At 40.0% G+C, this 22,906-nt stretch overlaps 3 protein-coding genes across 7 annotated transcripts; 1 reads left to right on the top strand and 2 right to left on the bottom strand.

Moving 5' to 3' along the window:
- Positions 1–10: 10 nt before the first annotated feature.
- On the bottom strand, positions 11–16,331 carry LOC131319010 (uncharacterized). 3 transcript variants are annotated; one of them, XM_058349104.1, is made up of 7 exons: positions 16,206–16,331; positions 3,529–3,633; positions 2,709–2,776; positions 1,919–2,032; positions 1,642–1,804; positions 551–697; positions 11–462 (listed from the first exon to the last, which is right to left on the bottom strand). In XM_058349104.1, the coding sequence occupies exons 2-6, from the start codon at positions 3,601–3,603 to the stop codon at positions 578–580; spliced, it is 540 nt and encodes a 179-aa protein (XP_058205087.1). In that variant the 5' UTR covers positions 3,604–3,633; positions 16,206–16,331; the 3' UTR covers positions 11–462; positions 551–577. The 3 variants fall into 3 exon arrangements, with proteins under 3 accessions (XP_058205087.1, XP_058205086.1, XP_058205088.1); XM_058349103.1 differs by lacking the exon at positions 16,206–16,331 and having other exon boundaries at positions 3,529–3,729; XM_058349105.1 differs by lacking the exons at positions 11–462; positions 16,206–16,331 and having other exon boundaries at positions 559–698; positions 3,529–3,697.
- Positions 7,720–9,369, top strand: LOC131319008 (F-box/kelch-repeat protein At5g15710-like). Its single transcript, XM_058349099.1, has one exon. The coding sequence runs from the start codon at positions 7,926–7,928 to the stop codon at positions 9,039–9,041; it is 1,116 nt and encodes a 371-aa protein (XP_058205082.1). The 5' UTR covers positions 7,720–7,925; the 3' UTR covers positions 9,042–9,369.
- Positions 9,467–20,317, bottom strand: LOC131319009 (uncharacterized). Of its 3 annotated transcripts, XM_058349102.1 has the most exons (8): positions 19,783–20,317; positions 16,206–16,300; positions 13,066–13,170; positions 12,162–12,229; positions 11,383–11,496; positions 11,104–11,266; positions 10,005–10,151; positions 9,467–9,916 (listed from the first exon to the last, which is right to left on the bottom strand). In XM_058349102.1, exons 3-8 carry the CDS (start codon positions 13,138–13,140, stop codon positions 9,890–9,892), a joined length of 594 nt encoding a protein of 197 aa, XP_058205085.1. In that variant the 5' UTR covers positions 13,141–13,170; positions 16,206–16,300; positions 19,783–20,317; the 3' UTR covers positions 9,467–9,889. The 3 variants fall into 3 exon arrangements, with proteins under 3 accessions (XP_058205085.1, XP_058205084.1, XP_058205083.1); XM_058349101.1 differs by lacking the exon at positions 16,206–16,300 and having other exon boundaries at positions 19,783–20,307; XM_058349100.1 differs by lacking the exon at positions 19,783–20,317 and having other exon boundaries at positions 16,206–16,340.
- Between the last annotated feature and the right edge of the window lie 2,589 nt (positions 20,318–22,906).

Raw genomic sequence — 22,906 nt, 5'->3', positions numbered from 1 at the left:
GGCCTGCGAATTAGTGAATACGCGTTAAGCGAGGAATATATTCAAGCGTTAACCACGTTATTCGACTTCCATCAGAAGGTACTGGGTACTGCAGTCAGCAACCTTCCAACAATTTACCATAGTCATTATAAGAACTAAATAACTAGATAATGAAAGGGCAGCAAATCATACATTAGATTTGAAGATCACACCATCAAACATAAAAACTTCTCGTTAACACCTGAATGAAAGTGCAAATGATAAAATTTTACAAATTTGGTGAGCAGTTAGGGGAGGTCACCATCGTTCCACAGCACTTCGGCTTGATTTTCCACAGATTTTGCTTCTTTGGACCTTTCAATATCAATCACATCGGCCAACCCATGGTTGACCTTGATTGGTTCTGGATACTTCGGAAAACGCTGTTGTATGCTGTATGAGAAACAAATAGATGCCTCAATCTGTAAGCTCTTCCATCAGGCCCTGTTCATCATGGCCGATATTGATTTTGTCAGGACTGCTACAAACTCGTTGTGAGTGAATTGATGCAAAATTTAAAAAAGTAAACCACCTGTGAGATGTAGGTCTCAGCATCAGTTCATCTAAGAAAGAGAATTGCATGGCGAGCAAGGTTGGCTATCTGATCACTGAATGCCACACTGCCAATGTCCTCGAGGACACAAACCTTAATGTATGGATCTTTAGGAGGCACCATATCCTTGCACACACACACGAAAAGATAAAAGACGTGTTTAGTCCAAGCTTATAAGCATGCACCGTAGAGAAAGTAATGTGAAGTATTTCACGGTTCAAGTGGACATCCCAATCGTGTCATAAAAATTACTGGCAATGGTTGTGAGACGTGAGTGCATTATCACCATTTCTTTTGTGTCTTGAAGCTATGCTTTCACACGAATCACACCAATTCCAGCAAGTGTGAGATTCAAGCTTATGCAGTAAATCTATGAAGCTTTTTATAGGCACAATGAGGTCCGCATAGCCAACTGATTAAGCAATGTTGCAGTTGACACTAAAACACCCATTTTGAAGTGTATTGGAAGTTTGAAACCATTTCTTCAGCGATCTGCAGCTACGTTTCTACACCACAGCAACCAAAAGAGTGCAAATCAAACTTACATCCACAAAGCTATCTACAGGCGCAACAAGGTCCGCACCGCAATTGCCTAAGTAAACAGTTGAGCAGTTGGGAGTCTTGGGACTATGACACCATAAAAAAACACCCAGTTTGGGCACTCAATGTAAACAGAACTTGAGAGTTTTAGTCGATCTGTTTACAAGAGTCATCTTCTCGCAGAAGGATCATCAAAGAGGTTACAGCCATAAGAGGTTTATGGAGGTTGAACTAGACCGTCCACCGTCACATACAAATGCTTTGTGAAGTGAAATGTCCTCTGATGAAAAATGTAGTTGGATACATATAGAAATCTTCAACCATTACCCACGGTTCTTAAGGTTCAAACAAAGATCACACAGAGGTTATGGAGGAATCATTAATCTGAGCTATTTACTGTTGTATACGACACCTTAATTCTTTAAACCATATTCAAGTTTCTCAGTAGGAGATGCAATTCTTGGAAACATTATCAAAGACGACATTTCGTGTGTGTGTGTGTGAGAGAGAGAGAGAGAGAGAACAACTACCACAGCCAAATCAATATCCATTTCTAACCGATAGGATCTAATAGTTGCGGAATGATTCTGCGAATAATCTTTCTCCGAACTGCTGAGCTTCTCTTGTATTTCTTCAGGAAGTGGAGCCTCTTTTATCCAGCCCAAACTTCGAATGACTTCTGCTCGGTTATATCTATTAAATGCAAAGAACAAAACCCAAAATGTAGATGAAGAAGATTTGAGTGGAGGAAACAAGCTAGAAACCTCAGTTAGAGAAACATAAACGGAACGGATGATGTATTCTTACACATAAGCCATAAGGCAGCGCTTGTTACGGACTAAAGAAAGGTGATGGATGAGTGCTCCAAAGTGGTCTGCATTTCTAGCTGTTTGGTTGTCCAACCCTTCTTCTTGCATTTTGCTATGACAATATCATATACCATTAGTGGGTGCATTGCAAAATCAAACTAAATGCAACATTGTCACATCCTAAAATTTATTCTTCGCACAAACTCAATCAAACACTGGTCATCTCAGCAAGTAGACATCCTGATGTCAAGTTCATTTATGTCAATCCAAAAAGTGCTCAACTATGATTTTTTACATTTCGAGTTAACATGCTGTCTATGAACCTGCTGTCCCAAAATCCAAATGCTATAAAGAAGCCAAAACATAATCAAGTTCACAATTTCTTGTTTTTCTTTGTTTCAAGACGACAACAATGTTTTTTATCTCTACTTGACCCCTAAAATTAAGATCTGATGAGTAAAATCAGGAACATGCAGAAAATGGTCGGTCTGCATCAGGTTGAAACCCACTAACCTAGACTTTGCTCCTGGTCTGCCACATCACTGATGGAAATCAGAGTGGCACAGGCACCCTCTTGTGCAGGTGGATTTAGGATAGGGACAAGACCATAACAACCATGTCTACTACTCGAAAACCAAAAAAGGAAGTAAGAAAACAGAAGCATATTATGGCAACTAAATATTGGATGCACAGGATGGTCAGCAGTCGTATACAATACAGTAGAAGTAAACAAATAAAGGGGGGTAACGCCAAAAGAATCATATGGTAAACAGTGCAAAGAAGGTTACCTCAGCAAGGATTGGAGCTGACTGAAATGAGTATTGCATTCTTCAATTACTTGAGCAAACACATCACTCTACATATGCATAAAATATACAGTTAATTGATTAAAAAGGTACACCTTGACCCAGAACAAAACAAATCTTGAGGATTGCATTTGATGGAACAGTAATCGGGGCTTTTTCCAAAAAAAAAAGTAAAGAAATTTCATTCAAGCAAGCTAAATGGCTCTTACAACTGGATATCACCAGAAGACAATGGGAAGTTCTATACAACCAATCTAGCGCAAAAGATAAAACCATCAAAACTGATCTAGAAATCTAATCCTGAACCTAGACACGAGCCTCAAGCTCAATTAACACGTACTGCATGGCAGACCGAAATCAAATTCGGGTATAGTGCCAGTGAAAAGGTAATAGCAATAGAAAATACGAAGATTGGTGAAGAATCAAAGAAATTAAAGCACTGATATTATCCCATTATTTCTACTGCATTTTAGCTTTTGTTTGCAAAATTACGAAGAAAGGTCCCTCAAAATTGTGTTACTCCGTATTATTATTAAGGATGATATTTTATTGTTAATATATCAATACATGTTATTTGGTCCCCGCAATAAGAATCCTGGGTCTGCCACCGGATTCAAGCCGACAAATTCCATGCCCTAACCAGATGAAGCAATTCTTCAAAGAAGACAAACAATCAAGCACAATCAAAATATCAATTTACCCATTTAATAACCTCAAGAAACACCTCCAACGATTGACTAACTTCGAGATCCCGTTCGAAAAAGAGAAAAACTCTGGAGTTGAAAATTAGGGCTGAACGTACATTGAAAGCTGAAAGCTGCCCAGATTCACTGCTCGAAAATTCTTTCACTAACTCCCACGCCTTCTTCGCATACATCTCCTTAGCTAGAATGGGTCACCTCCACAACTGCAATTCCTCAAAGATATTAACCTTACACCAATAAAAGTTGAAACTCTTGTGTGTGTGCTTTCTCCTTTTTGGTTTTGGCGGGTGCTTTCCCCAATTCTGAAATCTAAGCGCCAAAGCAGATTGCTTGCCCCCCGGCCCGGGCGACCCCACACCTGTTTCCGGGATTACCACCCCCTTAATTCCTTTCTTTATTTGATTACCTTTATCTTATTTACTCCCTCCATCTCAAAATATTTGTTCAGTTCGCAAAATGGAGTGTTAAAAATAATACAATTTTTGCAAGAAAAAATCAAAATTTTTTTATCAACTTACTAGATATCAATGAGTATTTTTAATTTGTGAAAAAAGTTTGAATTTTTTCTTGAAAAAATTGCATTATTTTTATCACTCCGTTTTGCGAACCGGACAATCATTTTGGGACGGAGGGAGTATTTAATTTCTATAAATACACTCATTCTATATTAAAAAATATAATTCAAAAATTAAGTGCTCTAATTTTTAATTCAATTGAATCGGGGCGAAGATCGTATTTTTTTGATCATTTTATTCTAAATAGTCATAATGAATTTTTTGCTCTAAGGCCTTTCAGCGAACACCCTAAGACCCATTATTTAGTTTCAGAGCTCTTTTAGAATGTCCATTAAAAGACCTTGAAGTCAAAATTTTCTTACAACCATTTAGAATGAAATGATCAGAAAAATAACATCTTTGCACCAGTTCAAACGGATTGAAAATTGAAGCACTTATTTTTTTTAACTATATTTTTTAATATATAAAGGGGAAAAAGGGGGAAAAAAAAAACCAAAGGTTTGCTTCATACTTATTTTGGTCTGCGATTATCATCTTAATTGCTTTTACAGGGTGTGAAGTCGCATTAATTCTCAATTATCCAAGCACACCAGATATGAAGCGATGAAAAACTACTACGTTTACGTCGCTGTGATTCTTTTGGTTGCTCAAGATTTCCTTGTGCCATAATCAGGACACAGATGAAGAACTCACGTTACGTTGCACAGCCCATTTTCAGAATATATGCGATCAAAAGAAAAAAAGAATATATGGGTCCCCCTTGTACTAAAATTTTCATCAATACAACAGAGAGAATCTATGGACCAGATTACAACTCCAATATACCTAACACAAGAAAGGTCCCCCCGCCGCCCCCCCCCCCCCCCCCCCCCCCCCCTTTTTTCCAGTTTACCCCCGCCCCCCTCTCTCTCCCTCCCTCTCTTTCTCTCTCCCTTCTCTTTCTTTTCACCGTTCCTTCTTCTGTTCTTTTCTTTTTTTTTTTCTTTTCCAATTTTTTTTTCATTTTTTTTCTTTCCGGTTTGAATTTTTTTTCTCTTTTTAATAATAGATTCAAGTTTAATTCTAGGCTTTATAAAGTAATTGAGAGAAAAAAAAGTGTTTCGATTGATTATGTTTATCCCACTATTTTCTTTTTCTTTTTTTGTCCTTTATAGATTAAAAAATATAGTTACGAAAATAAATATTTCAATTTTCAATCTGTTTGAACCGGTGCAAAGTTGTTATTTTTCTGATCATTTCATCCTAAATGGTCATAATAAATTTTTTGCTCCAAGACCTTTCAATGGACACCCTAAGAGAGTCTTGAAACTAAATAATGAGTCTTAGGGTATTTGTTGAAAAGCCTTAAATCAAAAAATTCATTATGACCATTTAAAATAAAATAATAAAAAAAACGATCTTTGCTCTGATTTAATTGAATTGAGAATTAAAGCACTTAATACTTGAATTATATTTTTAAATATATAAAGAGTGTATTTATAGAAATTAAATAAATAAGATATAAGTACTTAAATAAAAAAATAAATTAAAAAGTATGGGGGATCCGGGGGCTCTGCTGCCTCTATTGACATAGTAGCCCCTAAAACGTTTCCGTTTTAGTTATAAAAAAAATAGAAACCATCCATTTGTAATCCTATGGAGTATAAACGTGATTTGAAGCAACATACCACTGAATCAGTTAAGAGGAGGATCTATGCTAAATAATGGTTAACAAATTTATAAAATTGTACTATAGTTAAAAAAAAAGTAATCCTAAATATAATATTTGTATTCTGGATTAGTATGTCGTTTGCAAAATACATTTCGTAATTAGTTCCCGAACACTAATTGTAATCTTAATGAATTTTTTACTTTACGGCCTTTCAACGAGCACCCTAAGACTCATTATTTAGTTTCAGGACTCTCTTAGGGTGTTCATTGAAAGGCTTTGGAGCCAAAAATTTATTACGACCATTTAGGATGAAATGATCAGAAAAATAACATCTTTGCACTAGTTCAAACGGATTGAAAATTGAAACACTTATTTTCGTAACTATATTTTTTAATGGAGTTTTTAAATATACATCCTTATTCTTCATATTATGTAAGTATTCATCCTGTACTTTTTAAACAGTTATGTTTTCATCTTTTTACATAGTAAATTACCTATCTTATCATTTTAATCAGATATTCATATATATGTATATATTTCTTTCCTGAATTAGTGAGATTGTAGTAATTAAGTTACCTAAAATCATGGGATTATTAATGGATAAAAATGGAAAAATTTTGAATTCTCAAATTTTCAAATTCTTAATTGATCTATAGTTTAAATCATTTCCTCTACTTAATTTCATAAATCATGAATAAAATAACCATGAAATCGTAAATAAATAAACCAAGAAATCCTAAAAAACCATGTAATCTAAAACCAACACCACCCCTCCCAACCACAGGAGATTGAGAAGTCAAAAATATTTACAACCATGATTTCATGAATGATAAAAATAAGCCATGAAATACATAATTAAACCATGAAATTGTAAATAAATAAACCATGAAATACACGAATAAACCATGAAATCCAAAAATAAACCATGAAATACATGAACAAAAAATAATCTATGGATACACAAACCATGAATAAAAATACATAAATGAACCATGAAATTAGTGTGATCTCGAAGGAAGAGAGGAGGCCGATCTGGGTGTGGAAGAGGGAGACGGAGTCGGTGATTTCTACAAGGTCGTTGCTTTGGGCAGAGAGGCAGCGGAGGAGGAGGCCGATGACAGCCGAGGAGGAGGGAGAGGTCGGTGAGGAGGAAGGCCGATGCAGCGTTTTGCCCGATCTCGAAGCGTTGGACCAGTAGCAGGTGAGCAGCGGCGAGGTTTTCTTCTTCCCGATCAACTGAGCGTCGACGTTTCTTCTTGAAACATTTGTTCGTCCACGACCGGCGGCTCTATCAGAGAAGCGACGGACCAGCAACAAGACGGAGCAATTTCTTCTTGAAACATTTATTCGTCCGCGATCAGTGGCTCTATCAGAGAAGCGACGGACCAGCAACAGGACGGAGCAGTTTCTTCTTGAAACATTTATTCGTCCGCGATCGGTGGCTTTATCAGAGAAGCGACGGACTAGCAACAGGATGGAGCAGTTTCTTCTTGAAACATTTGTTCGTCCGCGACCGGCGGCTTTATCAGAGAAGCGACAGACCAGCAACAGGACGGAGCAGTAGCAGATTAGGATGCATGAAAGCGGCGGCGAGGATGACAATTTATTTCCTGCGAATGGTTTTGTGGTAGGGGAGTTGTTTTGCTTTTAACTGGATATGGAAATCCCGCCGGAAATTTTGGGATGGAGACGCCGAATTCACTGCGAAGGATCAAAGAATTATTTTTTTGTCCCCTTTTTCGGTGCTATATATATATATATATAGAGGGACAGTCTTGGTATTAGGAAAAAATAGGATGAAATCGTAAGTGCAAAAAAAGTGCTGGATGAAAACTTACGAAGTGTGACACATAAGGATGATTCTTTAAGTCTCTCTTTTTTAATCTATAAAGGACAAAAAAAGAAAAAGAAAATAGTGGGATAAACATGATCAATTGAAACACTTTTTTTTCTCTCAATTACTTTATAAAGCTTAGAATTAGACTTAAACCTATTATTAAAGAGAAAAAAATTCAAACTGGAAAGAAAAAAAATGAAATAAAATGAAAAAAAAAACTGGAAAAGAAAAGAAAAAAAAAAAGAACAGATAAAGGAACGATGGAAAGAAAGAAAAGGGAGGGAGAGAGAGAGAGAGAGGGGCAGGGGGTAAACTGGGAAAAGAAAGGTGGAGCCAGGGGGGTGTGTCAGGGGGAGTAGCAATTTACTTTCAATAATTCACATATTCGAGATCCATATGTATATATAAAGTCTATAACTGGGTAGATCTTTTCGTCTGAGAAAAAGTACATTGCACCTTGTTGCAAGAACCTTTCACCACAATTCCCACAGCATGTGGAGCAACCTCCCCTTCGATCTCCTTTCCACCATCTTCTCCTTCCTCTCCCCGGACTCCTTGGCACGCGCTAGGTCAGCTTGCTCGCACTGGAACAAATGTGCCACGTCGGCTTACGCGGCCCCACCGGATTATTCATGCCGCCACACGCCGTGGTTCTTAGCCTGCCCCGCGCGCCACCGTGGGCTCCTTTGCTACGCCCACAACCCAATTACCGACAATTGGCACGCCCTGTCCCTCGACTTTGTACCCCATCCGGTCCGTCCAATCGCTCCTGTTTGTGGGTTTATACTCTTTAGGCAGACAAGCACCACATCCCTCCGATTATCCCTATGCAATCCATTCACTAGGCAATTCAAGTCCCTGCCATTGCTAAACATCACTCGTACCAATCCAGCAGTGGGCCTAATAGAGGTAGGACCAAGCCCACAAGTTGCAATCCCTCAATTCAGGGTCTACGTTGCCGGAGGCATGTCCGAGGCGTCACGTGGCAGCTCCTTTTATGAGACCACATTGGAAATGTATGATTCACAGACAGACACGTGGCGGATTATCGGGCCAATGCCGGTGGAGTTTGCTGTGAGGTTGACAGTTTGGACCCCCAATGAGAGCGTGCATTTGAATGGGATCATATATTGGATGACCTCAACCCGTGCCTATAGCGTTATGGGCTTCGAGATTGACACCAACACGTGGAGAGAATTAAGCGTGCCGATGGCAGACCGGCTCGAGTTCGCCTCATTGGTTTGGCGAAACGAGAAGCTGACACTTGTTGGAGGCACGTGCGTCGAGGATGCATTTGTGTGGGAGCTAAGTGGTGATGATACTTGGAGTTTGATTGGCAAGGTGCCTGCTGAGTTAGGGAGGAGATTTTTAGGGCAAAAGGTGGGGTGGGGTAGTACTAAATGTGTGGGGATTGATGGGGCAGTGTGCTTGTATAACGACCTTGGGTTTGGAATGGTGGTTTGGAGAGAAGATGTTGAGAAAGGTAGGTGGGAATGGATTTGGGTTGATGGGTGCTGCTCCATGAGAGGAAAACAAGTTCAGAATTTTCCCATCAAAGGAGTGGTTCTTCACCCAAACCTTGGTACTTCTTGCTTGGGGCTTAGGTGACAAAATCAAGGGCATGGAACGTCAACCGAGATCATTAGGTATCCTGTTTCGCGTCAAGAGAGAGAATATTTGATTCGTTTTAACTGCAAGTGGTCACGGAAGGTGAGAGCAGCAGCGCAAGGCGACAGATCCAGAACCTGAATTTTAGCAGCTGTAGATGCAAGAATGTCTCAAGGAATCGAGAGGCTCTGGTAGAAGTGGTGGTTGTAGACAGCAAGCAAGCATTGTCTTTCTTTAGTTCAGTGAAAGAATGAAGCTTGTTCATTATTTGTACCACCGAAAGAGAATAAAATTACAACCATTATCAATGCAGAAGGAATTTGTCTGTAACTTCGACACTTTGGCAGGCAAATTTTTTTCGCTATTTCACAGACAGCTGCTGCTACCAAAGGTGACAAAAATAATGAACTTAAAAGGCCTGCGAATTAGTGAATACGCGTTAAGCGAGGAATATATTCAAGCATTAACCACTTTATTCGACGTCCATCAGAAGGCACTGGGTACTGCAGTCAGCAACCTTCCGACGATTTACCATAGTCATTATAAGAACTAAATAACTACATAACGAAAGGGCAGCAAATCATACATTAGATTTGAAGATCACACCATCAAACGTAAACTTCTCGTTAACACCTGAATGAAAGTGCATATGATAAAATTTTACAAATTTGGTGAGCAGTTAGGGGAGGTCACCATCGGTCCACAGCACTCCAGCTTGTTTTTCCACAGATTTTGCTACTTTGCACCTTTCAACATCAATTACATCGGCCAACCCATGGTTGACCTTGATTGGTTCTGGATACTTCGGAAAACGCTGTTGTATGCTGTATGAGAAACAAATGGATGGCTCAATCTGTAAGCTCTTCCATCAGGCCCTGTTCATCATGGCCGATATTGATTATGTCACGACTTCTATAAACTCGTTGCGAGTGAATTGATGCAAAATTTAAAAAAGTAAACCACCTGTGAGATGTAGGTCTCAGCATCAGTTCGTCTAAGAAAGAGAATTGCATGGCGAGCAAGGTTGGCTATCTGATCACTGAGTGCCACACTGCCAATGTCCTCGAGGACACGAACCTTAATGTATGGATCTTTAGGAGGCACCATATCCTTGCACACACACACGAAAAGATAAAAGACGTGTTTAGTCCAAGCTTATAAGCATGCACTGTAGAGAAAGTAATGTGAAGTATTTCACGGTTCAAGTGGACATCCCCATCGTGACATAAAAAATACTAGCAATGGTTGTGAGACGTGAGTTTATTGTCACCATTTCTTTTGTGTCTTGAAGCTATGTTTTCACACCAGTTCCAGCAAGTGTGAGATTCAAGCTTATACAGTAAATCTATGAAGCTTTTTATAGGCACAATGAGGTCCACATAGCCAACTGATTAAGCGATGTTGCAGTTGACACTAAAACACCCATTTTGAAGTGTATTGGAAGTTTGAAACCATTTCTTCAGTGATCTGCAGCTACGTTTCTACACCACAGCAATCAGAAGAGTGCAAATCAAACTTACATCCATAAAGCTATCTCCAGGCGCAACAAGGTCCGCACCGCAATTGCCTAAGTAAACAGTTGAGCAGTTGGGAGTCTTCGGACTATGACACCATAAAAAAACACCCAGTTTGTGCCCTCAATGTAAACAGAACTTGAGAGTTTTAGTCGATCTGTTTACAAGAGTCATCTTCTCGCAAAAGGATCATCAAAGAGGTTACAGCCTTAAGAGGTTTATGGAGGTTGAACTAGACCGTCACATACAAATGCTTTGTGAAATGGAGTGTCCTCCGATGAAAAATGTAGTTGGGTACATATAGAAATCTTCAACCATTACCCACGGTTCTTCAGGTTCAAACAAAGATCACACAGAGGTTATGGAGGAATCATTAATCTGAGCCATTTACTGTCGTATACAACACCTTAATTCTTTAAACCATATTCAAGCTTCTCAGTAGGAGATGCAATTCTTAGAAACTTTATCAAAGACGATATTTCGTGTGTGTGTGTGTGTGAGAGAGAGAGAGAGAGAGAGAGAGAGAGAGAGAGAGAGAGAACAACTACCACAGCCAAATCAATATCCATTTCTAACTGATAGGATCTAATAGTTGCGGAATGATTCTGTGAATAATCTTTCTCCGAACTGCTGAGCTTCTCTTGTATTTCTTCAGGAAGTGGAGCCTCTTTCATCCAGCCCAAACTTCGAATGACTTCTGCTCGGTTATATCTGTTAAATACAAAGAACAAAACCCAAAATGTAGATGAAGAAGATTTGAGTGGGGGAAACAAGCTAGAAACCATTCAGTTAGAGAAACATAAATGCAACGGATGATGTATTCTTACACATAAGCCATAAGGCAGCGCTTGTTACGGACTAAAGAAAGGTGATGGATGAGTGCTCCAAAGTGGTCCGCATTTCTAGCTGTTTGGTTGTCCAACCCTTCTTCTTGCATTTTGCTATGACAATATCATATACCATTAGTGGTTGCATTGCAAAATCAAACTAAATGCAACGTTGTCACGTCCTGAAATTTATTCTTTGCACGAACTCAATCAAACACTGGTCATCTCAGCAAGTAGACATCCTGATGTCAAGTTCATTTATGTCAACCCAAAAAGTGCTCAACTATGATTTTTTACATTTTGAGTTAACGTGCTAGTCTCTGAACCTGCTGTCCCAAAATCCATATGCTATAAAGAAGCCAAAACACAATCAAGTTCGCATTTTCTTGTTTTTCTTTGTTTCAAGACGACAACAATGTTTTTCATCTCTACTTGAACCCTAAAATTAAGATCTGATGAGTAACATCCGGAACATGCAGAAAATGGGCGGTGTGCATCAGGTTGAAACCCACTAACCTAGACTTTGCTCCTGGTCTGCCACATCACTGATGGAAATCGGAGTGGCACAGGCACCCTCTTGTGCAGGTGGATTTAGGATATAGGGACAAGACCATAACAACCATGTCTACTACTCGAAAACCAAAAAGGGAAGTAAGAAAACAGAAGCATATTATTGCAACTAAATATTGGATGCACAGGATGGTCAGCAGTCGTATACAAATATACAGTAGAAGTAAACAAATAAGGGGTCATAAGGTAAACAGTGCAAAGAAGGTTACCTCAGCAAGGATTGGAGCTGACTGAAATGAGTATTGCATTCTTCAATTACTTGAGCAAACACATCACTCTACATATGCATAAAATAAACAGAGTCAATTGATTAAAAAGGTACACCTTGACCCAGAACAAAACAAAGCTTGAGGATTGCATTTAATGGAACAGTAATCGGGGGTTTTTCCCAAAAAAAAAAAAAAAAAAGTAGAGAAATTTCATTCAAGCAAGCTAAACGGCTCTTACAACTGGATATCACCAGAAGACAATGGAAAAGTTCTATACAACCAATCTAGTGCAAAAGATAAAACCATCAAAACTGATCTGGAAATCTAATTCTGAACCTAGACACGAGCCTCAAGCTCAATTAACACGTACTGCATGGCAGACCGAAATCAAATTCGGGTATAGTGCCAGTGAAAAGGTAATAGCAACAGAAAATAAGAAGATTGGTGAAGAATCAAAGAAATTAAAGCACTGATAATATCCCCTCTACAGTAATAATAAGTTCACCAAAGGGGTGCAAGCAGGGGTCCGGGTCCCCGACACCTCTGAATTATCCCATTATTTCTACTGCATTTTAGCTTTTGTTTGTAAAATTATGAAAAAAGGTCCCCTCAAAATTGTTACTCTGTATTATTATTAAGGATGATATTTTATTGTTAATCTATGAATACATGTTATTTGGTCCCCGCAATAAGAATCCTGGGTCAGCCACTGGGTTCAAGCCGACAAATTCCATGCCCTAACCAGATGAAGCAATTCTTCAAAGAAGACAAACAATCAAACATAATCAAAATATCAATTTACCCATTTAATAACCTCAAGAAACACCTCTAACGATTGACTAACTTCAAGATCCCGTTCGAGAAAGAGAAAAACTCAGCAGTTGAAAATTAGGGCTGAACTTACATTGAAAGCTAAAAGCTGCCCAGATTCGCTGCTCGAAAATTCTTTCACTAACTCGCACGCCTTCTTCGCATACATCACCTTAGATAGAATGGGTCGCCTCCACAACTACAATTCCTCAAAGATATTAACCTTACTCCAATAAAAGCTGAAACTGTTGTGTGTGTGTGTGTGTGTTTTCTCCTTTTGGGTTTTGGTGGGTGTTTTCCCCAATTCTAAAATCTAAGCGCGAAATCAGTTGCTAATGACACTTGGAGCCCGAAGATTAACTCGGAATGTCACATTTACTCCTTTATTTTTTTTTGTTTCCGGTCACTCGGTCAGGGTCCGAGCTAACTTATGCGCACCTCAATTAATCCCTTTCCCGATCTAATCAAAAGCAAGTCATTCACACCGGGACTAGAAAATTCACAAAAAATTGCATTCTTACGGTCTGACCCTCAAAGTTAGCCTTCTTTTGAAGGCTGTTTATTGGTGACACCTTCCCATATAGGGTGAGACATGGGTCCTTAGTATGAGAGGCATTACAAATAACTAGAACTATGTTGTATGAAATAAAAATTCCCTTTCGAGAGGTTACCTTCTCTAGGATTGGAATATCTACAAAAAGGCGAAACAAAAATACAAATTAATTCATGAAGAAAAAGGAACAAGAATAAGGGCAATTTTTTTTATTTTTTATTTTTACATATGTGAGAAGTTGTATTCAACTATGAGGCGAAAGCCTACACAATAGAGAAGAACTCCATGGGGGCAAATGGACGTTCACAGATCGGACAAACTATTAAAGAGGGCAATCAGAATATAGTATGCGCAGCCCTATTTCAAATTCGCCTAACGAGATCAGGTTCACAGAAAATAAAACTAAAACCAAGCACACGACCAACAAACCACCGGATTAAATCCGGACAAAAAAAAAACTAAATAAAGCAAAAAAAATACACCCACTTCCGTCATTGAGTAGCCCTTCTCTTGCCTAACCTCCTACTGATCAAGCTCCCAAGCATTTGACCCATAAAGTCACTAGCAACTACACGGCTACAAACCCAGAAGCGGTGCGTCGGCGAGCGACAAGCGGTTTTGGTGGAAAAGGGGATAGGGACACCAAATCTAAAGATAGTGATTGGTCTCTCCCCTCCTGCTGCCCAAATTTAGGTTCTCCCCTCCTGCTGCCCAAATTTAGGTATAAACCCAGGGGGAAGGAAGGGAAGGAAAAGTGTGGCGGCTGTTTTAGGGTTACACTTGGGAGATTGAAGGATAAGAATAATATTTTTGTTCATCCAAAATGTTGTTTTGAAAGGTGCGCGCGCTCTCTCTCTCTCTCAACCCACTCCCATCAATGGCCACCCCTCCTCCTCAACACCACCACAAAGGACCCACACCAAAACCCTAACCTTAACTACCACCACTCCTCTCCCTCACAATCCCCTTGATCAAACCTTAGCAGTTCCCAAAACCAACTACTCCAACCCACCTCTACTACCCTTTCATCCAATAAAAAACCTTGGCCCTCGCTTTGGTCCCACCGAGAAACGGTCCACCTCATTGAGTCCTACCAGGAGAGATGGTACAACCTCAAGCAAGGCCCGCTCAAGGCCAACCAGTGGGAGGAGATCGTCGTCACCGTTGCCGCTCACTGCGGCTACGGCTACGACGACCCTTCCAAGTCCGCCATCTAGTGCCACAACAAGATCGAGAAGCTCCAAAAGCGGTACCGGGTCGAGAAGCACCGGCCCAACCCTCGCGCCGCCTGGGAGTTTTTCGATCTCATGGACCAATTGGAGCACGGCCCCTTTCCCGTCTCGTAGCCGCAGTGGACGGCGACAATGACTGCGATCTCTTCCCACTGGCTAGCCTTGAGCAGGTCCCGTTTGAGGGCGTACCTGATAAGACTCAATGAGGTGGACCGTTTCTCGGTGGGACTAGAGCGAGGCCTAGGGTTTTTTATTGGACGAAAGGGTAGTAGAGATGGGTTCGAGTAGTGGATTTTGGGAGCTGCTAGGGTTTGATGACGGGGATTGTGAGGGAGAGGAGTGGTGGTAGTTAAGGTCAGGGTTTTGGTGTGGATCTTGTGGTGGTGGTGAGGAGGAGGGGGGTGGCCATTGATGGGAGTGGGTTGAGAGAGAGAGAGATTATGACAATTTTATTCCTTTTTTGAGAATTTGTATTGCAAATTTTCTAAAAAAAAGCTATCCAAACCCAACTTTAGGATTTTGAGAATTTTATTCTTTTTTTTAACTTTTTAGAATCTGAAAAATGCAAGAATTCGTTATCCAAAATTTTGGGCAAACACTTTAAGTGGGTGTTTGCGAAAAATTATTTTGACAAATTTTTATATTCTAACTTCTAAAAATTATTTTGGCAAATTCAAAACAACATTTTGGGTGAATAAAAATATTCTACTTATCAAAAAAGAGGACTTACCAATCTAAGCATAATCGGTTAATTCAAATTCAAAACCACAAGAGGAGTATATGCTTACTCTAAAATGTCAAAAAAAGAAGAAGAAGATATTATTTAATTTAAGGGACGAATATTATTTAATTTACATGTTGACAAAATACCATACATAAAAAAATTAACGTCGTAAGATTGTCTTCATGAGTCATTACCTCCCCAATGCTCCAAAATATTTTGGGAAGTTCCTCTTTGGTCACTGTCATTGAAAATTGTTCTTTGGTGGCTACTAGCAAGGTTTTGAACACCGTATCGGCCATGGTACCGGTTTTTCTACTGGTATGGTACGTACGGTACTGTCAAATACCAGGTACCGTTTTGGATTTACCGCAACTAAAATTATATATTATATAATTATAACTCAAAAAAATTCCCCATACCATGCAATTCATCATAAAACCAAAACACACGCAAAGTAACTTAATTGTGTATAGTGATCTATTCGTTACAAGTTTCAGTCTGTCTAGTGATAAACATTCAGTGAGAGAGAGAGAGATGCAGTGGAGCATTCGGCATGTGTTGGCTATTGGTTGTTCAGAACCGATTGAATGGGGTGTTCAAATTCAAGAGTAGAACACGTACATATTAATTATCAACACATACATACATCAAACTGGGTGTTCAAAATCAAAAACCAAACTGGGTTTAACATAGAGTGTTGGAAACTTGGAGCCTGGAGGGAGTACCTTCGGTTGACGGTGGCTCAGATCCCGGCGGGCGGGGAGACTAGCTGAGCTGCACCGCACCGACTCCGCCGTGGATGAGATTTGACAGCGACAAGCTGGAGATGAGGTGAAAAGGGAAGAACTTGAATGGTGAGTGTGAGTGAGTCACTGATCGATCGATGTCTACGTGATTTGGGTTTTAGGGTTATTAGATTAGATACAGTAGATTGATACACCGAATTGAGGGGAAAATACGGTTTTAGGACTTAATTTGGACATTATTACAAAATGACCCAGCATTGCAAAAAAAACAGACCGGAATTTCCGGTAAGAGCATCTCGCCCGGTATTTACCTAAACGGCTAGTACCGAGTGGTATCGTCCGGTATTGGGACCGGTACGGTATTGGAGGGTCATGGTACCATTTACTCGTCAATCCGGTATGTACCGGTCGGTATCGGCCAGTACAGAACGGTATTCACAACCTTGGCTGCTAGTGAAACTTCTACTGTGGAAATATTTGAAACAAAACAACCCACCTCTCAAAAACTATACCAAAATAATGGGAAATATTCTAGGTGAAATACGTATTTGTAAGAATAAATCTTAAGACGGGACCTAAGGTCTGGTTAGTATGTAAGGGATGGGATATTGGCAAATGTGTAGAAACAAAGAACGAAGCAACAAGGACAGAATCATACACACGAGTCTTAAATACACTCTCTCTATTATTATTCTTTTATAATCCCAATAACAATAATTGACAACCGATTGAGGCTCAAGGATGGTAGAAAATCGTAGCTGAAAAAGGAAACAAAAAGGAATCGGCAACAGAGGAAGATAAATCTCCATAATTCACAAATTTGCAAAAAATTACAAAAAACTAAATATATTAATCTAGACATTATTTTGGCCATATTTGCTAGTACTTATAAGTTAGCTTTTTAGACGATGACTAAACAAATTAAAATAAGTTACAAACATGTTTGTTATAATGGCTTTCTATAAGTTGTAAAAAAAAGTATAACATGTTTAGTATCAAATACTAGCTTTTTATAAACAGTAGGACTTTAATAGCGTGCTACGTACGTTCAGTTATGTTCGTTGGTCTAAATTCAATTGGGATAAATAAAATATTGTTAGAAACCTATTTATCATGTGTAACAAAGAATCGAGAAATACATCATAATCCAACCATCCAACCATTACAATGACTCCTCCTAGGCATATTTAGATGCATTAATGGAGCACATGTTGAAGCATCAATCTCAAAATTAATGGACAAAGTTCTGCATGGAGATAAGACCAAGATAGTATTATTTTCTCTGCAGAGATGCAAAATTCAACGGGACAAAAAAATAAACGAAACCCAAGCTTCTTCTTTTTTTATGAAAATGGAAGAAATCGCATGCAGTAGGGAGACCCTGCTATGCACAATCCATGAACAGCAGCCAATGTAGAAGGAAATGCTTAGGTAAAATAGAACAGTAAGAAATTCTATTGAAAATGTACACTGCTATAACCTCCAAAAAATATGTCTGTCTATTTTAAATGCCAAATGAGCCGCCATCTGTAAACTTAAGGAAGACCAAAACGAAAGACAAATCAAATTAATGATGTATATTGAATTGATACGAAAGACGCTTAAGGACTAAGTTACCATTTACCTCTGAAAAAGGAAGGAAATCTAGACATCATCGCATTTCTGCCCGGAAACCTAAATACTTAACATTTAGTCAAACTTTATTTCATACTTTGTCCTAGGTGGCCTCAGAATGGAAGTTCAACAACACTTATCAGATGTGAGGTACATATTCATCAAGCCCTCAGAACATGTTGGTCACTAATAACGAGCTCGGTCTAGGTTTTCATTATGAATAATTACATCGAAGATTGATTTTGGCTCATAACCAAATAGTACTTTGTATCCAGGATGAAGGTGGTGATCTCCCTAAAACTTTTCCCGTCCATCACAGAAGTGGCTATCCACGACAAACACTAGCCAAAGTTTGGGTCCATCTCTAAGCAGAACCAGGGCCCATCTCTAAGCAGAACCCAGGGTCCAAATGCTTTTACCATAGCCTTCAAAGAATTGTTTATATGCAGGAGGCATAGACTACGCAACCAGCATTAAGTTAGTTTTACTGGAGAACTCCAAACAGGTGCACCATGATTGTGCCATTTGTTTAAAACATTTCAGCAAAAGAAATAGCAGAACAAAGAGATATACACATCTGTCGAATTTTTTAACCCCAAAAGAAAAGCCAAAATAAATATAGGCAAAAAGAACTTTTCAAAACCGAAACCCAAGAATTTTTTCCTTGATATTAAAAATTTAAATCGACATGGAATCTAATGTTTCCCGAACCATCAAATCGATAAGAATATATATATAGACATATATATATACACACACACACACACACACACACACACACATATCGGGGCGGTTCCGGGGACACCTAAAAAAACACCCCATAGCTCTCGATCAAATTTTGATGATCCGAACCGCTCAATGTGATCAGAACGTGATTTTAAAGGTACCCGCGAGAAATCAGCAAAAAAAATGACCGGGAAGGGCTTGATCCGAACAGTTTCAAACAGTTTTTTATTGAACGGTTTAAATAAAAACTGCTCAAATCAAGCCTTTCCGTGTCATATTTTTTACTAATTTCTTGCGAGCACCCTTAAAATCACATTCTGCACACATTGAACAGTTCGGATCATAAAAATTTGATCAGGAACTATGAGATTGAGATTTGGGGTGTTTTTTTAGGTGTTTTTTGGGGTGTCCCTTGAACCGTCCCGTATATATATATATATATATATAAAAGGCCACCCAAAGTGCTCTTTCACATCGACAGAAGCTCTTAAAAGGGGTTTTCAAACAACCGCACCTCTAATAATTTTCCGAATAAAATTCCGCAAATTACACACACAAGTGATTAAAAGTAATCTGGTAAATTAATATGGAATCGAATTATATACCTCTCTCTCTCTCTCTCTCTCTCTCTCTCTCAAGGTAAATTAACTACAGAACCACAATCGATTCCAGAATAACATTGATACACAAATTAAGAAATTATTAAATTAAGATAACAGAAATAAAAACTTTATATACGAACCCATCCCATCCCAAACAAAACAATATGCATGCATCAATCAATGGGTCATAAAGCAACCCTTATATATGATTTTGTAAAGATAAAGAGAAAAAGAAACGGTTACCCCAAGAAATTTTAAAAAGAGACCTCTGTGCAATCGTTCAAAACAAGGAACCAGTACTCTCTCTCTACTTCTCTTTATCGAAACCGAATAGACAATTTCGTCACGGATCTCTCACCTCTCAGTTAGGGTTTCGAAATGGCTCTCTCTCTCTCTCTCCCTAAGTTGGGCAGATGAAAGAAGAAATACAGAACCACAATCGATACCAAAACAACATGAATACACCAATTAAGAAATTTAAAACGCAGAAATCAAAGTTTATATACGAACCCATCTCAAATTAAACAATATGAGTGCATCAATCAATGGGTCCTAAAACAAACCTCATATATATGATTTTGTAAAAATAAAAGAGAGAAAGGGAAGAATCAAACCTCTATGCAACGGTTCGAAAAGGGGAAGCAGCACACTCTCTGCTTCTCTTTACCGAAACCAAATCGACAATTTCATAACTGATCTTGCACCTCTCGCTTAGGGTTTTGAAATAGCGTTCTTCTGTCTCTCAATTTCGCAGAGGGAAGGAAGAGGGGAAAAGGGGCGTTATAGGTTTTTGGGGCGCACCCCTCGTAAAAGCATCTGCAGGAGACTCAATAAAAACCAAATCGGAACCCACCCAACAAAACCCAATCGAAAATCAAGCCAAACCACCCCAAACGACAATCAGAAAACTCAATCGGAAACCCAAACAGTTAGAGCTGTACTGTTCTGAGATCGGAACACCCAAAACATGACGCCGACACCAAATCGAAAAACCTAAACGATTTTGCTGCCGCCGCCGTCGAGTTGTTCGTTTCCACCACCGTCGCGTTCAATTTTGTAGTCGCCGCCGTCGTTGACGATGAGAAACCGTTTGACGATGAAAATCCAAACAAGGCAGAGCTGTAGCGGGGAGAGAGAGAGAGTGTGTGTAAAGTGAGATGTGTCTTGTACGCCTGTTGCTATCAGGATAATGGAAAGACGAAAAAAACCCTGGTCATTTTTGGAATACCACCCAGAAAAGGACAAAAACAAGCCTGTTTTTTTTTGGACACAGATGGAATATTGGAAAAGTCCAAAAACCTCTTAAAGTAGTAAGTAATTTGAAAATGGCGTGAACAGTGCCAAACAGTAGCACATTTTCCAATGAAAAGACGATTATGCCCCCACGTTTTAGGCATGAGGCTCCAAGATGGAACAAAAATGCTTGTAACACAACATCTCCCACACAACAATCAGTAATGATACTCTGACAGAAGGATTTTCCCGCACCCTTACCGCAAGTGTGGTCCCCACCGTAAAAAAAAAGGAAAAAAGAAAAAAGCCAAACGGCAAAACTAAAACAAAAGCCCTTCCCTCCAAAATCAAAAATCGGCAAAACCAAAACAAAAACCCTTCCCCCCAAAATCCACATTGCATCCCTGTTCGAGTTCGCGAGAGAGGACAGCCCCCACCACTGCCGAGCCCCATCACCACCGCCGACCACCATGTCTGCGTCTCCACCTCCGGTGACCACCTCCATCTCACGAGAATCGCCAAAATTTAGGTCAAATCGTGACAAGCTCTCACCGCCAAAGGTCCCTCCTCCTCTCCCTCCCTCTCTCTTGTAGGGAGGTATTCCCGAACAGGTACAAAATAGGCCCGAGCACGGTCAAAGAAAAGGTCAACACGCTATGGACCAGTGACATGAGAAGTCAATGGTCCAGAGAGGTTGCACGATTCTCGGTGCAATAACATGAGATGTTATTGGACCTAATACAAGGAAAATGACATGAGATGCCACTGTTCAAGAAACTTGGTCGGCAAGAGAGAGCCGAACAGGAGGAGAGCATATGGTCCCCATTGTTTCTTAAGGACCAGTTATATGTGAAGTAACTGGTCCAAGCTATTTGTTCGGCCATGAGATGGCCGAACTAAGAGAGAAGTCCTATTGAAGGGAACATTCTAGAAGGGTTCAGAATCACTGATATTCCGTTAAAGGATGAGATCCCAAGAATATAGGATCTAAGAAAGATACCCAACGAGTATGAGATGTTCGGCTTGTTATGGAAAGAGTCCTACAAGGATTAAGGAAATAAACTGATAAGGGAACGAGAATCCAAGAGATCCTAGTTTTCCTATACGAGTTAGGAATCCTATGGCAATAGGGATGCTTGGGCGCCAAGCATCCAAATGTCTATATAAACAGAGTAAGCCTAGAGGTAAAAGGTACGCAATACACTGCATTCTTATTGCTTTCCTACTGATAATTAGGGTTTGATTGCTAGTACGAAATACTAACAAAGGCATCGGAGGGCCTTTGCCACGAGAGGCAAAGGTGCACTCACTCCTTGTCTATTTTGCAGGATAAGGGTTTCATTGACAAATTAGGGTTACGTTCAAGAGGCACGTGAAGCCGCTGCATTCCAGTGCTGTTCAGAGCACTACTTGAATTTGTCCACCTACAATTGGTGCCGTCTGTGGGAAACGAAAGAGTTCCCTTTAAAATACGACCATGGTGGAAGTAGATCCAGCAACGCCACACGACCCAAATGATGTGTTAATTGGAGGAGGGGATAAGTCTCCACCCGGGGCTCCGAGAAAGCCCGAAGGAGGACACAAGAGGACCACGAGTAAGGGCCACCCCCTTACTATCCACGGCAACTCCAAAAATAGAGATGGAGAGACAGCATCGAAGTCCACAAGAAGGACTAAATCCCATCGAGGGGATGAATCGATTGCACACTCCAGAAGTGTATACCGTAGCGAAGACGTTCTTGATAAGAAGAGACAAGAGATTGAGGAGTATGCTCGTTTGATCAAAAAACGAGAACATGAGATCAGAGAACTAGAGAGGATCAGGGAACATCCGGAGGACTCCGGACTATCTCGAAGGAATTCTAGAGGCAGTGAATATGCTTTGGTACAGTACCAAAAGGCTCCTTCACGAGGAAGAAGGAACAGAAGCAGAAGTCTGACCCCAAGGCGACATAAAGCTTCTCCACGAAAAGGAAGGAGCAAGATCCGAACACCCGAGCAAAGGAGGGTATCTCCGAGAAAGAGGAGAAGCAGAGGTCGAAGCTCTACCCCCGAGGAGGAAGGGAGTAGGAAACATCATAGGGACAGGTACGAGAGACCTGATTCCGATTGGGAAAGAACTAGATCCAAGAAAGGACCAGAGGATGAAACCATGACTGCACGGGAAGCAGCACGGAAAGCACTTCAGAATATAGCATCCTCCCCTTTTGCAAAAAAGTTACAGGAGGCTAGATTGCCGACCAGGGTAAAGCACGGAACATTCATCCTCTACGAGACAGATGCTGATCCCGTGGCCCATATACAGCATTACCAGCAAGCAATGTTTATGCATGAAGGAGATGATGCAATCATGTGCAAGATGTTCCCGTCGAGTTTGGGGAAGGTTGCTTTGTCTTGGTTCCATAAATTGGGCTCACGCTCCATCCGAACATGGGTGCAGTTGGCTGAGGAATTCACTGCACGGTTCTTGACGAGCAGGAAAGCTCCTAAAACCTTTAAGAGTCT

Source organism: Rhododendron vialii, chromosome 3a, assembly GCF_030253575.1.
Source record: "Rhododendron vialii isolate Sample 1 chromosome 3a, ASM3025357v1".
NCBI classification, from domain to species: Eukaryota; Viridiplantae; Streptophyta; class Magnoliopsida; order Ericales; family Ericaceae; genus Rhododendron; species Rhododendron vialii.
The sequence above is the reverse complement of the archived record's forward strand: the minus strand, read 5'-3'. Positions and strand labels throughout refer to the sequence as shown.